The sequence below is a fragment of the Drosophila simulans genome, chromosome 4 (assembly GCF_016746395.2).
Source record: "Drosophila simulans strain w501 chromosome 4, Prin_Dsim_3.1, whole genome shotgun sequence".
Taxonomy (NCBI): domain Eukaryota; kingdom Metazoa; phylum Arthropoda; class Insecta; order Diptera; family Drosophilidae; genus Drosophila; species Drosophila simulans.
The window spans coordinates 853,574-870,509 of record NC_052524.2 but is presented as its reverse complement, the minus strand read 5'-3'; the positions used below and the strand labels follow the sequence as shown (position 1 = coordinate 870,509).

General features: G+C 35.2%; 1 protein-coding gene across 2 annotated transcripts; it reads right to left on the bottom strand.

Annotated features, from left to right (window-relative positions):
• Window positions 1-1,749: 1,749 nt before the first annotated feature.
• Window positions 1,750-15,624, bottom strand: LOC27208170 (metabotropic glutamate receptor). 2 transcript variants are annotated; one of them, XM_016183782.3, is made up of 9 exons: window positions 15,399-15,597; window positions 13,517-14,296; window positions 11,877-12,420; window positions 7,646-7,899; window positions 7,454-7,560; window positions 7,009-7,134; window positions 6,429-6,948; window positions 6,081-6,376; window positions 1,750-4,896 (listed from the first exon to the last, which is right to left on the bottom strand). In XM_016183782.3, the coding sequence occupies exons 2-9, from the start codon at window positions 14,199-14,201 to the stop codon at window positions 4,501-4,503; spliced, it is 2,928 nt and encodes a 975-aa protein (XP_016037388.1). In that variant the 5' UTR covers window positions 14,202-14,296; window positions 15,399-15,597; the 3' UTR covers window positions 1,750-4,500. The 2 variants fall into 2 exon arrangements, 1 of the variants encoding a protein (XP_016037388.1); XR_005544463.2 differs by lacking the exons at window positions 1,750-4,896; window positions 6,081-6,376; window positions 6,429-6,948; window positions 7,009-7,134 and having other exon boundaries at window positions 7,646-7,916; window positions 15,399-15,624.
• Between the last annotated feature and the right edge of the window lie 1,312 nt (window positions 15,625-16,936).

The following is a 16,936-nucleotide window of genomic DNA, read 5'->3' as shown; positions in this document are numbered from 1 at the left end:
CTCAGTATATTAAATAGGGTCTTGCGCTGGGAATTAACTTTATAGTTATACCGATTACGTTGCACGTAATGGAAAGGGGTATGTAAACAGGAAAAAGAAAGCAGTTCAGACCCAATACAGTTTATATAGTTTTACAGTTATGCGAAATATTGGCCCACATTTGTATATATATTTATGATCAGTCGAATCAGCTTCCGAATCAATATATCCATGTCGGTCAGAAAGTCAAACAAGTATCTCTATTTTAAAGCTTATATTTTCTAATCGGTGTATTTATAGCTGGCAGGGGAAAACTCGGAGAATTATTAACTAAACTAGTTATTGATCATAGAGCGTTCTAATTTCATATACACCGAATAATGATTGGGCAATTATCATATAGCTCTCATAGGAACAGTCGGTAATTCAATTAAACGTAATAAGAAATCATAGATTTGTTGTTTTTAATCATATGTTCTTATTATGTTCTACGTCTTGTTGAAGCTACCTCCTTATTTGTTATATATAAATTGAAATAGCCAAATTCTAACTTTGCTGGCCTATACATTTCTCGAAGTCCTTTCTTTATGGGCAGATTTTTCCTCGGATTCTCCATTGCTCTTGTGAAAATTTGTTTGGGCTGAAGCTTCATCAAGGTGGGTCTGTTTTGTGCCGGAAAGGCACTTGAAGACGCATTTGGGGCAGAAGTGCCTGCCTACAGCAAAACAATACAGTTGATTTGGCGCCGAATAGGATAGTCTAACTTAATTTAATATGTATTTACAAGACATAACTTATAGTAAATAAATAGGTTATGGAAAAATGCAGTTTTAAGTATTTTAAAAACATCATAATCAATTCTCGCCAATTTTAGTGTATATTGATTTCAGTCGGAAGTGAAGAATATAAATTCTTCGTGGGAACAAAAAGGAAAAAAATTAACAAATTAATTTGGGTTTCGTTTTATCGGCATACACCGTTTTTTTACATAATTCTAAACAGAATAAAAATCTAACGATTACATCGTAAAATTTTAGAAAATAAATATAAGTTTCGTGGTTCTACCGTTCTAATATGATGTACATTAAATAATTATTGAAATCGGGAAATTATATCATACAGCTGCCAAAAAAACAGAGGATAATTCAATTAAACATAATAGATAATCATATAATAATCATATGTTCTTACTAGGTTTACTCTATTTTGTACCCGTTGCTCGTAGAGTAAAAGGAGGGTATATTCGTTGAAACGTATGTAATGGCAGGAAGCGTTTCCGACCATATATTGATCAATATATATGTAAATATATTCTTGATCAATATTAATAGTCGAGTCAATCTAGCCATGTCCGTCTGTCCGTCGAACTATGAAAGCTAGAAGGTTGAGATTCAGCATACAAATTCTAGAGACGCAGAGAAAGTTTGTTGACCCATGTTGCCAAATTTGTTCTATTCTTATTAGTCTTGTAAATTTCTATCGATTTGCCAAACAAGTTTTTGCAGCGCCCACACTAACGCCCTAAAACCGCCAAAAACTGCCACACCGACTTTTGAAAAATGTTTCGATTTTTCTTCGTTTGTCTTGCCAGTTTCTATCGGTATACCAAAAACACTGTGGCCTTCCTTTCACCTACAAAGCACCCTAAACGGTCACACACACATACTTTTAAACAATTTTTAAATTTTTTCTCCCAGAAAAATAATGAAATTTCGCGTTCGCATTCCCTTCCACTAGCTGAGTGTAATGGGTATCTGATAGTCGGGGAACTCGACTATAGCATTCTTTATTGTTTTTATTATATAAATAATTGTTAAACGGCCTTATTGTTTTGGCTTTTTAAAGCTAGCTTTCTTAATTCTTTTAAATTTAGTTGAAAGAACTCAAAGCTTAGATTCTTTTAAATCGACACTTTGTGCAAAAAAAGTGTACACGTGTATTTCCAAGGTAAGCAAGTTTATTTCGTATACTGCTTATATATACATATATGTAGACCTGTTTGATTGATTTCGCTGATCAAGGGGTTGCTGTTAGAAAACAGAGACATGCCAGTTTTTTTATTTAAACCTCTTACATAATGTACTTAGAAACTTTATAAAACCAACACAAATTAGCAATATATATAGAATCCACTAGAAAAAAAAAAACTAAAAAATATTGCCAAAATTAAAATTTTTCGTTGCTTTGGCTTTTTATTGTTTACTTATCCTTATCATTTATGTTTTGCATCCATGAAATGTTTATAGAGTTAATTCGCTTTATTTGTACTTAGATACTGTTTAAGATTTCATAGTGTACTTTTATAATGATTAACTGTGCTAAATACATAACTTGCAATTTCATACACCTTATCGCTTTTTATTGTTAAATTTGTTGTATCTTCACGTATTTGGACTTCAATGTTTTAAAAATGACATATCTAGACAACTTTGGTAAAAAAAGAATTAAACTCTAATACAAGTAGGTTAAAGGAACTTTATATTAATTACTCTATGTATGTATATGTATATGACTGGCATTGATACTTTCCGGGTTATCTACGACTATAAAATGTTAATATGATTTACATGTATAATTAATATATTATGATTTTTAATTTAGAACTTTAACATTAAATAAATGTAGAATAATTTGGTTCATGGGTAGCATTGTTATAGTGTTGGCCATTGAGCAAACATAATTCTTTTAAATTAAACTCATTAAAGAATGTTACTATTTCTCTATACATGGAAAAAAATGATAAGCAAGTTTATATGTTTACATATTTAAACAAATATTCATGGAATAACATAAGTATTTCCATTAGTCGTAGAGTAAAACGAGTTTTGGGGAATGCCTAAAGAATCTTATCCTTCAAAAGTCAACCCTCAATACAAAACACAATCGCCTCTCGTTGAATTTGTAATTCGAAGTTTATCGATTCTTTTATGTATGTATGTATGTTTCTATGTTATTCTGTTTGGAGCATCTATAAGATCGGGAACGTTGGAGCATTACCTTATCTTCTTTTTTGGTGTTTAACTTTTATTTGCAATTACATAATTAAATGTTTACCGGACCAGGGCAAAGTTTTACCCGAAAATAATTATTAAAATTAAACTTAACCTATTTATTGATAAAAGATGGGAATACACGTTGATTCTAACTATGTATGTAAATACAAATTAAGTCCATTCATTCATTTATTTAGACTAGCTCCATATTTACGAAGTACTCTAAGTGCCCACTATTTCAGTAATCTGTCAATAATTTTATTCAAAAGTGTATTCTACGGCTATAAAGCTGTTTTAGTGTGTAGTAAACTTCTGCTAAAGTACAATTTTAAAGTTTCAAACTAACAAATTTTAAACATATACGTATTTGTAAAATAATGTTAGAAGGTTATGATACGTAGTTCACACATAAGTATTTTACCATTTTGCAGATATGTTGTGACTTGTAAGCGATATTACGTAATTTCTATTAGATTTATTTATGGTAATAATATATTTGATTCTTATATACTTTTTTTTTTGGATAGGATATAGGAATGTGAATGACATGGTTTTATTAAAAATGGAAGAACTAAAGACGCTTAAGTCGAGTGCACAACCACCAGATACCCTTTACAGAACCCGTCTGCGTTCTGCGTTAACCCTTCTAGTTTGCGTCAAAAAGGACAAAAGGAAAAAAGAAGTCATCACTCAGCTTAAATATACCTCATATTTTGGCAAGAGTCTCTTTTGTTGCGTTGCAAAATGACACAAATCCATATTTATATTTTGGGACGACTTTAAACAATTCTGCTTTGAAAAAAATATGGTTTTTCGATGAAGTAAATTGAAGTTGTATTTATTTATTTGGACGACATAAAAATGGTCTGGTATATAGATAATATATTTGACTTGCCAAATTATTCGAAGACAGGTTGCAATTTATGAAGTAACAAAACTTCCTGTTACATAGATTTAGCTGAATACGATTTATAAACTGTTGTCTGTTATGATGATAGCATGATAGTTAGCATTAACGATTTAGACTCTAACTACGTAAATATGACCCCAGATCAAGTTTACTTTCAATGACCATCATATATTTTTTTCAGTCTACTCTTTCTTTCAAAAACTGTGCTCCTACCAAAAAATTCCATAATTCTATTATAAATCATATGGTAGCTATGATTTGAAATACTGTTTTGGCTTGTAAATAACGTTAGTGTCTATTGAGAAAGTGAGTTGTTGGTTTTAATTTCCATAACGGGTACCAGATAGTTGAGGCACTCGGATGTATTTTCGTGAATTCGATCACTGTGCAACCTTTAAAAATTTTAATAAGTATGATCAACAGATACCGAATTCAATTAAAGAATACACACACTGAGGGTAGGATTCGTATAACATATTTTACAATAAAATAAAAATACGTAACTGAATGTTTAATGTTACTCGTGTCCAATCATGTTGAGGACCTATGTATTTCTCTAAGTCCTTGGTTCAGGAGTCAGATTCGCCATGTGTTAACCTATACTGTCTACGATTAATCTTACTTATTTACTCTATGACAGATTGGCTCAAAGCGTTCGCCAACTTCAGGTAGAAATTCTCCATTGCTCTTGTGAACAACATTTGTTTGGGCTGAAGCTTCATCAAGGTGGGGGCTATTTTGTGTCGGAAGGGTACTTGAAGACGCATTTGTTCCAACCGCAACTCCTGTTGGGGCAGAAGTGCCTGGTGCATGTGTGCGACTATATCCAGAGCTGGTTGGCGCACCCTGAGCTACCGCCGCAGCCGATCGCCTGTAGACAGTACTGTTCATAGTCAGCTTGCGAACATTCTTGTCCGGGTGAAAGACGAGGATGTATACTTTAGGTGAATAAAGACATACAAGAGCCACTGATGCACTTAGACTTATTGAAATACACAATGTAGTAGTTTGCACCTAAAAAATGCAAATATTTTGTTATAGTTATTTTTACAGTACAATTAGCTTGAAGCCAGCAGCTCAGTTACAAAACGATTCCATTTATGTTGATTTGGCACCGATTAAGAAAGTCTTACTTAAACCAAAATGTATATGCAAAATATACCTTAAAGTAAATCAATAAATGAAGGAATAAAAGTCGTTGTAAGTATTTTTAAAACATCTAAATCTATTTTTACCATTTATTTACCCTTGCAGAGAGTATTGATTTCAGTCAGAAGCTTGCAACCTTGTGAAGAAGATACATATATTCTTCGTTGGAACAAAACGGAAAAAAACACTGAAACAAATTGCCTTGCCTTGATCGTTGGGCTTTTTTTTCGGTATACACCAGTTTTTTCACGTAATTTTAAATATGATAAAAATCAATTGATCGTATATTTTTAGATAAGAAATCGTAGCCTGGTGGTTCTGTTTATCTTAATGTGTTTTCTTTGATGTGATATAGTGATGTGAGCCATGCTGCCACGCCCGCACTTTTCAATGATGTGTTGATATTTTTTCATATTTTTATTATTCTTGTAAATTTCTATCGATTTGCAAAAAAATTGCCACGCACACCTGTAATGCCCTAAAACCGATACTGCTACGTCCACATTTTTGAAAAATTGTTGGATATTTTTCACTCATAATTATCGTACCAAAAAAATTTACATAATTTTTATCGATTTGCAAAAAAAACTTTTTGCCACGCCCACTCTAACGCCCTCAGGCCGCCGAACAGGTCACGCCCACACCTTGGAATAAATTAAAAATTTTTTTTTATTCCCCAATATCTATAGATATCCCAAAAAAATTATGAAATTTCCCGTTCATTCACAATATCTGATGGTCGGGGAACTGGACTATAGCATTCTCTCTTGTTTATCTTCAAAGAGAGCGGGTATATCAGTGAACAAAAAACAACAAAATTAGTAATAATTTTTCGTGCAATGACAAAGCACAGAACATAAAAAAAAAACTGAGCCATGCTAATCTGCGCGTCAGCGCAGAATATAATTATTGCAAGTGAATATATGCGTCGGGTTGCCGAAGTATCCTAGATTAAATAAAAATGTGGTTTGGTAATTCATTTGTACAATTGTATTTTGCAATTGTATTAATGTTAATAAAGTCACAACATTAATTTAACAAATACATACCTCATAGGAATTTCCTGTTCCAAAATATATGGGCACAAACGCAAGCCAGATTATACATGTGGTATACATGGTAAATCCAATAAACTTTGACTCATTAAAGTTTTCAGGTATTTTTCTCGTTTTAATTGCATAAATAGTGCAAACGGTTATGAGAATCATATTATAAAGCTGAGAAAAGAGAAAGGACATGTCTTGTATTTTGCACTTAAGAATCACCTCTCTTCGGTCTGGGTAATAGAATCGAGTTCCTGGTGGTTCAACTACCATCCAAATCATTGTGATTAGCACCTGTATTGCTGAAAGGATTTAATATTAAATAAGGCCATTTAATAAAAGTTAATATTTTACCGATCAGAGAGGTAGTTATCACCACTTGTGATTGTGGACTAATATACTTAAGGCGCTGTGCTGACTTAGAAGCAGAGTGAAAGATTCGTGAAATTCGATTTGTTTTTGTTAGCAAGGCACTGTATATAATGGAAAACCCAACTCCAATGCCAAACCTTTGTAGAACACATGAGCCAATTGTTGGCTTAGCTATCAGTGCAAAAGTATTACAATAGCAAACCAGTATACCAAAGAGAAGAGTATAGCTTAGCTCTCGTCCCGAAGCTCTTACCAATGGAGTGTCATGATTTTTTGCAAATAAAACTATTACAATACTGGTCACTGCAATACCAAAAATTGCAATGGCCATCGGAATAAGCGCAAACAACGAGTTCCATTTCATATACTGGATGTCTAAAGCATAGCAGGAAAGCTTGTCAACATAGGGCCAAAGTCCAGGACCGCAGTCCTTACACGTAAACTCATCATATACGTATTCAAAAGATTCACAGCTGTCGCATATCCAGCAACAAGTATCCCCCTACAACAATACAATTCTTTGTGAAAATTACATAATTAAATTGACTCAAATGCTAATTACCTGTTGTTTCTTGATCATTCCGACCTCACATGGGAGTGAACAGGCCGAAGTAGGTTGTTCGGTTTCCTTGTTCCACACAACTGTTTCTGAGTTTAGTTGCAAACCATTAAACCATTTTCCAATAACCTGAAAATTAATTTGACTATCGTTAAACGCACTACAGTTCTCACGTTTAAATATATATTTTTGTTTTAGCAAATTTTTAAAATAAATACGATTTTGAACACTCTTTTACAATATTTGTACAAAATAGTACACATATTCTAATGTGTCGTTTATGTCTATGTCGTTTTTTAAAAAATATAAATTAAATGTGTACATAAGAATGTTGTCTGTGTTGAGTCCGTGTAATAAACAAATAAAGAAATTTATATATTTGGAATCTCATTTTAATCATATTTTTATCATTTTTGCATACAATTTGCATGTGTGTGATTTATGGTACCTTATACTGATATCCTGAAGAGTTTTCTAGCCGTTGATAATTCAAAATGTCGTATCTGGCCAAACCATCGCCCTGTCGATCAAATTTAACTTCGCTGCCAGCAAGATCTATTCAGGAGGAACCATAGATGGGATTATAAAGATTATTATTATGTATATTATTAAGTAATTTAGACAAAATCAACTACTCAACCTATGAATGATACGTTTAAAAGGTAATTGTTGTAAAAGTCCTTTCCGTCATAATTAGCCATGTCAGGACACGCTTGGGACTTAGTATCAGTCGAAATTTTTCGATACCACACAGTTTCGCTTTTTAGGTGCTTCCTTGTATCTGTCGTTTGGTCGCTTTGTGTGTTGCATCGATCATTATGCAAATTATGAAGTGCATAGGCAAATGCGTAGACGGCATCCACAACAAATTGTGTCTTTGACTCCTGTTCGTATCTGTAATGAGACATATTCTTTTCTGTTTCGTCTAAATCAATTTTTATTTAATTGAAACAATAAGAAAGCATGTCGGGAGTGGTCAGTTCTCTGCATACCTTTGATAGATCCTTAAAATATCACTTATACGATATATATCATATTTAAAAGTATTTTTATTGAGTTTAAGCTGGTGTTCCACAGGATAGTGTCCTCGGCCCCCTGCTCTACTGCCTGTATAGCCATGACATGCCGCAGCCGGATGTAAGCCTTTACGGGAAGTCAATGTTGGTCACATTTGCCGATGACGTGTGCGTCACCTACAGGTCCCCATTGCGAGCACGACGCAGCCGATGGTATCCAGGACTTTGCATACCGGTTCTCGGAATGGGCAAGACGATGGAATATTGGCATCAATAGCAGTAAATCCAACAACGTCTGCTTCACTTTAAAGCGGAGAACGCCACCGCCCGTCTACATCGAGGAAGTCCCCGTACCACAGCCGAACGCAGCAAAGTACCTTGGAGTGCTTCTGGATCGCAGACTCACATTTTCCAAGCATGTGACCGACATCAGAACGCGCCTACGTGCTAAGGTGGCGAAGCACTACTGGCTACTTTCTTCGCGCAGTAAATTGTCGCTATCCAACAAGCTGACAATTTACAAACAGATCCTAGCACCAAACTGGAAGTATGGGTGCCAAATATGGGGCTTAGCCTGCGACAGCCACATCAAAAGGATCCAGGCTATTCAAAATAAGGTAGCAAGACTCATCACCGGCTGCGAGTGGTTTGTTCGAAACACCACCCTGCACAGAGACCTGAAACTCGCAACGGTATTTGACGAAATAAACAAGCACTCGAGCAGATACCATGACAGGCTGGAGCGCCACAGAAATCGGCTGGCCAGCGCTTTAAACAGATCTCGCCCACCAAGGAGGCTCAATAGAAGGCAACCGAGGGATCTCAGTACCCGATCTCCTTTGACAAGGGTCAGCAGAAGCTGACACTTATCATAAAACCTATTTGTTATATGTGTTTGTTATGTACTGTATTATTATTGTAAACTAGAAACAGCTAAATATAGTTAGCTGGCGCGCCCAGCTTTTTTCTTTTACATTTTAATATGATAATATGAGCCAAAAAAAAAAAAAAGAGAAAAAGAGCCTCTGCAAGAAAAGGAGGCATGGCAAGCGACTAACAGTTTTGCTGCTGTCACGACAATTGTGGTCAAAAGAGCCAAGAGAATCAACCCGTTGTGAACGGGCCAAGAATTCCCCCGCGATGCAATACTGAGTCCTTTCTTGTAATGTATGTATGTAAGCATGTGAATGTAAGAATGAATGACAAATATTATAACGCCCTTAAAAATTATCTGTCGCACAATGAGCTAAAAATTATTATTCACTTTATTTACGTTCTAAACATATGTATAAACATTGTTTAAAACGCATTAGATGTAAATACAACCTATGCCGAAAAGTATGCATTGCAAAGTAAATGCAACAACAATTGTTCCCTTGTACATATGTTCACAAAGAATACTTCCGTTTGGCTAGCACTTGGGACGCCTATATTCTTAGAGGGTAAGGCTTGAAAGAAAACCCTGACATTGATAACACGCTTAGCACTTTCTCCAATCTTTCGAACGCTTCCTCTTCAGAATCTGAGACAATCAACACATCATCCATATAGACCACCGCATAGGCATTAACTAAATTCCCCAGGGCCCAGACTATGGCACGCTGAAAAACAGATGACGCATTCTTTAATCCGAACGGCATTGCCAAAAACTTATATTGACCTTCAGGGGTCACAAAAGCTGTTCTCTCAACAGAATCAGGGTGAATTGGCACCTGATAAAAATATCCAAACTGGAAAAATATTTTCCGCCACATAAGCGATCAATCTGGTCTGATATTAACGGCAAGGGATACTTATCTGACACTGTATTTGCCTTCAACTCACGATAGTCAATACAAAGCCTATTTGAATATTTGGCCAATATAGCATTAAGTTTTGATTTATCACTAGCAATTGAGTCGAATTCTTTAACATGCTATCGTCATTTATCGATAATACCGTTTGTGTTTTGTAAATATCGAACCTGTTACTTTCTAACATTACTCCAAAACCAATCTGAAAAATATCTTGCCCAATCATCATATCGTATTTAAGGCATTTATTATTAACTACGTGAAATAACAATTCAATATTAAATTCAGAAATTTTTTTTTTTACAGTGGACAGAATTTGCAAATTACTCTTGACAACATTGTCGCCTATGCCTCTCAAAACAATAAGATTATGGCGTCTATCGCCTGGTCTCGTCTTGTTTCTCTCGTTCCTTTCTTCTGCGCTTCTCTTTCGGCACTCCATTGCCTTGTGTCCGAGTTTACCACAACTATGGCACCTAATCGGTGTTTGCATTTTGTGCCTCTTCTTTTCGGGACCTTGCTCGATTCCAGCGAATTCGGCATTTCTGACGAACGAGTGGGCTCTGAGTTGTTGTTGTAGCTCCGCTCGTGTCTTTACGTTCGTTTGGAAAACCAAATGCTGAAGTCTGGGGTCGATATGCGATGTATGTGCCAGGGCGAATGATACCGCAATCTCTTCGTGTGTCATTTCCTTCCACTTGGTCAGTAAAGTTGTAACCAAACGGCTGGAGTACACCGAAAGGCATTCAAGTTGATTTGGGCGTCCATTCAGCATGTTCAGCAACACTGCAGCCGTTGTCTCGTTGCCTTCATAGCGTTCCAGGAACAATTCCTTGAACTGCAGCCAGCTCATTCCAGGAAAACAAATTTGCGAAAGCCACTGCGGTGCACTGCCGAGAAGTGATTTGCTGAGCATTATCACCAAAGATGCGCCTTCTTGAGGATGTTCACACAGAATCATATTAGCCGTTTTGCACCATGCAGCTGCGCCGGCGTCAGCTGCTTCGGGGTTGAATGTCGGTAGAGTCGCGGAAACAGCACGTGCGCCAGTCACCGACGCTTTTAATAATTCAGCTATCACTTTATTTTGCCTTTCGACTATCGCGCGTAAACTTTGTTCCGAATTGTCATGTAGGTGTGGTGATCCCACTTCTGATGTCGAGGATGGATTTTCGTTAGCATCGTTCATATTTTATGATTTATTTCACTGTCACGCAGCGAGTCGCAATAGTCACTTCTCTTCTTCTTGGAGGCAAATTCGAACTTTCTTTCATCTTCCTGTTTCTTCTTCCTCCTCACCACCCATTGCGCCACGCTCAGCAGGGATTTTCGCTCTCCTTTCCCACAGCGCTTTCATACAGAAACTCTCATACACGCGCTCTCTCTCTCTTCTCATTCCTTTTCATCATCACTTATTTCCATAGCGAATACACAGAAAGACTTGTATTTAACATTAAATCTTATAAACCAAGTAAATTCCGGACATACAGGAAGAAAGAATGGTTTCCGACCATATAAAGTATATATATTCTTGATCCCAAACCTGTTAAGCCCACACTATTGAAAAATGTTTTGACGTCCAAAAACTGTCACGCCCACCCTTTTAAAATTTGTTTTCATGTTATTATTAGTCTTACAGCTTATACATTCAAAACGTCTAAAACGGTCACGACCACACATGTGAACAATTGGAATAATTTTTTCTTATTTTATTCCCCAATATCTATCGATATCCCAGAAAAATAATGAAATTTCGCGATCTAAAAGTCGGCGTAGTCGACTATAGCATTATATCTTGTTTTTAATTAGAAATACCAATACTCCTTAAAAAGTGCACAGAGAGCGTTCGCTTTGCAGATGAAGATGAAAATCCCATGAATTTATTATTCATGCCAAGCAATGACGCATTCGCTCCTCAGAAAAATAATAGATGCTGAATATTGAATCCTGATCTTATAGTTCAGATCGTGGCATTCATGTTTATTCATCCTGATATAGAATACCCTTTTGATATATAAGTAATAATGCTTTAAAAATAAGCAGCTTGTTGATCGGAACTTACCCAACTTTTTCAGATAACCGAAAACTATCGTCGCATTCTGTTTTTGCCTTGACGCCGATTTTATTGTCAGTAGAATTAATCGAGTTTGAAGCATCAGGTTTTACCGGAAGGGATGTCAGAACACAGTTGAAAGTATCTTCCCAGTATTCAGCAAACCAAGGATTCCTTTGATTTGTCTCTGGGGTCAGTTGCATCATGTAGCGATCAAAATCTGCGATTATCTCTGACTGCAGTTCTACAGTTATTGCACCCTCAGCAATGTCTTCTAAGCCTTCGAGTAGTTTTTGTTGTTTCCCCCAACCATCACTTGCTATCCAATGAAATGGTTGCGATAAGTTAGCTCGTTTAGCTGCTTGTAGAATTCGACGCGCATCTTCAGCTCTTGTAAAAAGTACAACGCCGCGAGCGTTAGGCTTCTTTTGAAGCTTGCTTATAATGGAATCAAAAACTTTGTCGTCTGCGGCACTGGGTACTTTCTCGGCTACCGCTATGCATACATTTCGTTCGGTAGCTTCCTTGTGTAATGCTTCTATTCCATATTCACCTATTTATTGGTTCAATTAATATCATATGTTAAAATCGTAAAAACTGCATTAAATTTTGCACGGCTATACAAAGGCAATACCCTCCATTGGAGAGGGTATATATATTGTGGGAGAAAGAATGCTATAGTCGAGTTCCTCGACTATCAAAAACCCGTTACTCAGCAAGTGGAAATGTGAACGCAAAATTATATGATTGGGAAAAAAAAATAATAAAACTTGTTCAAAAGCGTGGAAGTGGTTGTTTTGGGCGTTTTGTAGGTGTTAGGAGGGAAGTGGGCAAAGTGGTATACCGATGTTTCAAAACATTTTTCAGAAGTGTAGACGTGGCAGCTTTAGACTTTTTGATTAACAATATATATATACTTTATATGGTCATGTTAACGTGTATAAAACGGGTATAAAAATCAGAATTCGCTATTTGTAATCATAAATATATAAATTCGGTTTGAATGTAAATATAATACTATATAATATAGTTGCCCAATCAAATGTCAGAACATTAGTTAAAAATATAAATCTTGTTCGGATACACTAGTTCTTATTCCCATTACTCGTAGAGTAAAAGCGTAGACGAAATTCTTTAAAAATATTGAAAGAAGTAGAGGGCCGAGTTGATAAATAGCCGATTTGATCCGTCCGTCCGTCTATCTGTATAAACGCCTCGATCTCAGGAACTACAAAAGCTACAGAGTTAAGATTGAGCATGCGTCCAGTGACATAGACGAAGCGCAAGTTTGTTTCCTGATGTAAACCGAAAATTCCACGCCCAAACTTTTAAAAAATTATTTTATATTTTGTATATATTTTTCTTGTAAATTTCTACATATATATTAAAAAAAAAAATTCCTACGCCTACGAAACTTATACAATTCAACTGTTAAAAAATGTTGAATATGTTTTTTTGTTTTAAACTTTCGTTCCAAATTTCTAACGGTATTCAAGAAAATGTTAAAATTTCTCCTTCGCACTTTTACTAGCTGAGCAACGGATATCTAATGTTTTGGGAACTATAGCATTCTCTCTTGATTTTTAATTTAATTATGATAAATAATTACCGAAAGGTTACCGGCTTGCAGAAGACTGATTAAGACTCACCATAAGATCCTTCCGAATGTATCGTTGATACGTATGACCAGTTAAAGTTTTTTAGTATGTCCACGAGGGCTACGGATTGGAAAGTGTCTGGTGGTACTGTTCTAGCAAACAGATCAAAGCGTGTTTTGTCCGAAAGCGTTTTAGCGGTTGAGGCCGGTGATACTTGAGGAATATGAAACAAGCGCAGCAAATTGGCCACTTGCAAGGACACTGAACTGTAGGAACCGCCAATAACTCCAAAAACTGGGCCTGACGAAGCATTTTTTTTTAGTTGCGGGCTTGACCCATCTGCACACTCATATACTGATGTGTCTAAATTGTTTAGGGATGCTCTGACAAATTGAAGCGACTGATTAAGGGCATATGTGTCTCTTGAACAGGTGTCAAGTATATGGACTCCTATCGTAATTCCCGGAAGTATGTTGGGATCATTGTTTACACGATCTATAGCATAAAGCATTGCTTCCAGGCGTTGAACTCCCCTATTATATACTTTTGGTCCGCAAGGAGCACCTTCACCTTTTTCATGGACCGGAAATAGCCCACCAAGTATTATGTCGCCAGGCAGAGAAACGGACACTGAATCCTGAGTATGTGTGTTACTACTTTTTAAGTCTACTACTTGACTCCAGGATAAAACCATCACGACGACTAAAATTGTTCCGTTATTTTTTTTCTGTTTCATCTTTTTAAAGACACGTGGATAATTTAGGTTAATGTATTAAGCCCGCAACGTAAATTACAGGTTCATGTTTTTGCATGTCCTTGGTTGATGCTTATCTAAGGGAACCAAGAAAATTCTATAATTAAAAATATATTACAAGTTTATCATATCTAAACAGAAACAAGAGTTAATGAAACAGTCGAGTTCATCGACTGTCAGATACCCGTTTCAACAATTTTTTGTCCTATTATATAAATCATAAAAATCAAATCATTAAATGAAAAAAAAAAAACATGAATTGTTCATAACTGTAAGAGTGGGCGTTTTTAAGCTAAACAAACAATAAAATAAAAGAAGAGATAGATAGACTATCAGCTGGGGGAAAAGCGAACGAGAAATTTAATAATTTTTCTGACATATTTTCACTCTACGAGTAACGGGCATACCGATACAATTTGGAAAGATAAATAATAAAAATTAAAACAAGTTATAGTTTTAGTTGACTTTTGTACGGACGGATAGACCGACAGACATGGCTAGATCGACACGTAGACACGTAACTAGATCACGAGTAGGGTCGTTATTAAAACCATGTCAAATTTTTTCTAAACCTAATAACATTAAGATTGATATAAATATACTCTCTGCACGGGTATTAAAACGAAAAATTAGTATATACTCAGCAAACCAGGTAAAACATTATTTATAGACAACATTTTTGGGCACTTCCAACAGGTGTGGGATTGTCAGAACACCAGGCGTTGCTATCATACTTGCTTTTCTATATAATATTGTGGTTCTTGCCTGTGGTAAAAGCACTATTAACACGTAACAGAAAAAGCTTTGGAATGTAAGGACACGCCAAGAAGTACCAAAAAGAATGGTACTGGTGATGGCGTTGCTCTGAAGCTGCAAAAGCAATGTGTTAGCGAAAGCCCTAAAAAATGGCACTCATACTTATCTGCAGTTATTTTCATATATGTAAAAAGTTATTGTAAAATATTGAGTCCTTTAGAATAGGTTTCCTGTGCAACTATCTTATATACGTGTGAAAAAATGTAACTTTTTTCATAAAATTGTGTTTATTTTTTGTAAACGAGATACCTTGTTTTATGACAAACGTTAAATAACTTTAAAATTTGCAATAATTTATGTATTTTATCACTCTCAGAACTTTTTATTCAGAAAAATTATTTATATTATTCACAATTTAATTACCTTTTTTCTCATTTAAATTCTTATACAACTTTATCGCAACATTTCTTAAAACCTCCTTTATATTTCTCTAATACGCGTACGTCTTGTCCTACCATTACCAGTTGGTTGACTGATTTATCCATGATAAGCTAACACGAAATCAGTTCTTGTAGAGGCAGCAGCAGCACAACAACAACCAAGAAATGGGCACCAGCAGCAGTGGCCAAGTAAAAGAACAACAATAGCAACAGCAATCTACAACAATCCTTCTAACTGTCCATCTCTCACGGAATTTGAGAGAGAAAGCACCATTACCGCAGCATACCAAAGAGAAAAAAGCATTTATACTCTCTCATTAAAATTTAATAACGGTTTTTAAGAGAGCTGTGTAGTCCTTACCACCTGTCTAACAATGGTCTTTCACTATACTCATCTTCGCTTTAGACGGGCACACTAATGTACTTTTCCTACCGATGTTGCAATAAGCCCCAGCAGTTTTTTTCTGGAGCTCGAATGTAAGTAAAAATTTTGTAGGTCTAAATTGGTCAAATAGAAATGTACTTTTCCACGACTTCTTTTGGAAAATCCATTATTACTTAGTTCGATGTACTAAAATTAATAAATAATTATCATCTGTTCGGCGTTGTTTGATTATATCATCTTTATTTGTCTTATACATATGCAAAATACACACATATATAAATACATAAATATATATATATGTATATATGTATATATATTATATTATTTATAATAGCTACAGCAAATTGAACTATCGATATATTTCCGATCTTAAATCAAATACGTTATATACCATCCTCAAAATATAAAACAATCATCCAGAACAGGTACGTCAGCACAGATAGGAAAACTCTTTCTCTTTTAAGAAAATTAACTTATTTTATACTCGATACACGTAGATGAGAAGTGTATACTAGATTCGTTGAATTAGAAGAAAAAGATTTCGACCATATTAAGAATTTATATTTCCTCTCAATGAGGATCAATAGTTGAGTCGAACTGTCCGAGTTCATCAGTCAGGAACTATAAAAGCTAAAAAGGTCACAATAATAAGCATGGAGATTTGCACCACAAGCACCGCACGCCCACGGTAAAGCCCACAAGCTGCCCTAAGCTATAATATATTTAATTTTAAGTCTTGTAAATTTCGCTCAGTGCCCCTCTAGCACCCACAAACCCGCCAAAACTGTAACGCTTACAAAAAAAATTAAAAATTTACATAATACATAATTTTTTTAAGTTTTAAGTAAGGACCTTTACAGACTAGTGTATGTCTTTCGTGACTCAAGATATCGAGACCTATGGAATATATATATATACTTACATATTTAGAATAAAGTCCTAGTGATAGAGGAATATAATTGGATCTTAATTACGGATTATTTTTGTTTTGATTTCTATATGATATTCGGGATATCGCTCTTAGAAAATCTTAGAATCTTACAATTTTTTATTTATTGATATTACGATGCAATATAAAATCGTTTTTCACAAATTTTTTCATTGTCATATGTATTTTAGTCTGTGTGAAAGGGTCT

Bases quoted from the DNA above. Each gene is read 5' to 3' on its own strand.
- LOC27208170 (XM_016183782.3), bottom strand. From the start codon at position 14,201: ATGAAACAGAAAAAAAATAACGGAACAATTTTAGTCGTCGTGATGGTT. The intron at 7,900-11,876 runs GTAAGTTCCGAT...GTCTCATTACAG, and splicing joins CGGTTATCTGAAAAAGTTGG to ATACGAACAGGAGTCAAAGA. The intron at 6,377-6,428 runs GTAAAATATTAA...AAATCCTTTCAG, and splicing joins GATAACTACCTCTCTGATCG to CAATACAGGTGCTAATCACA.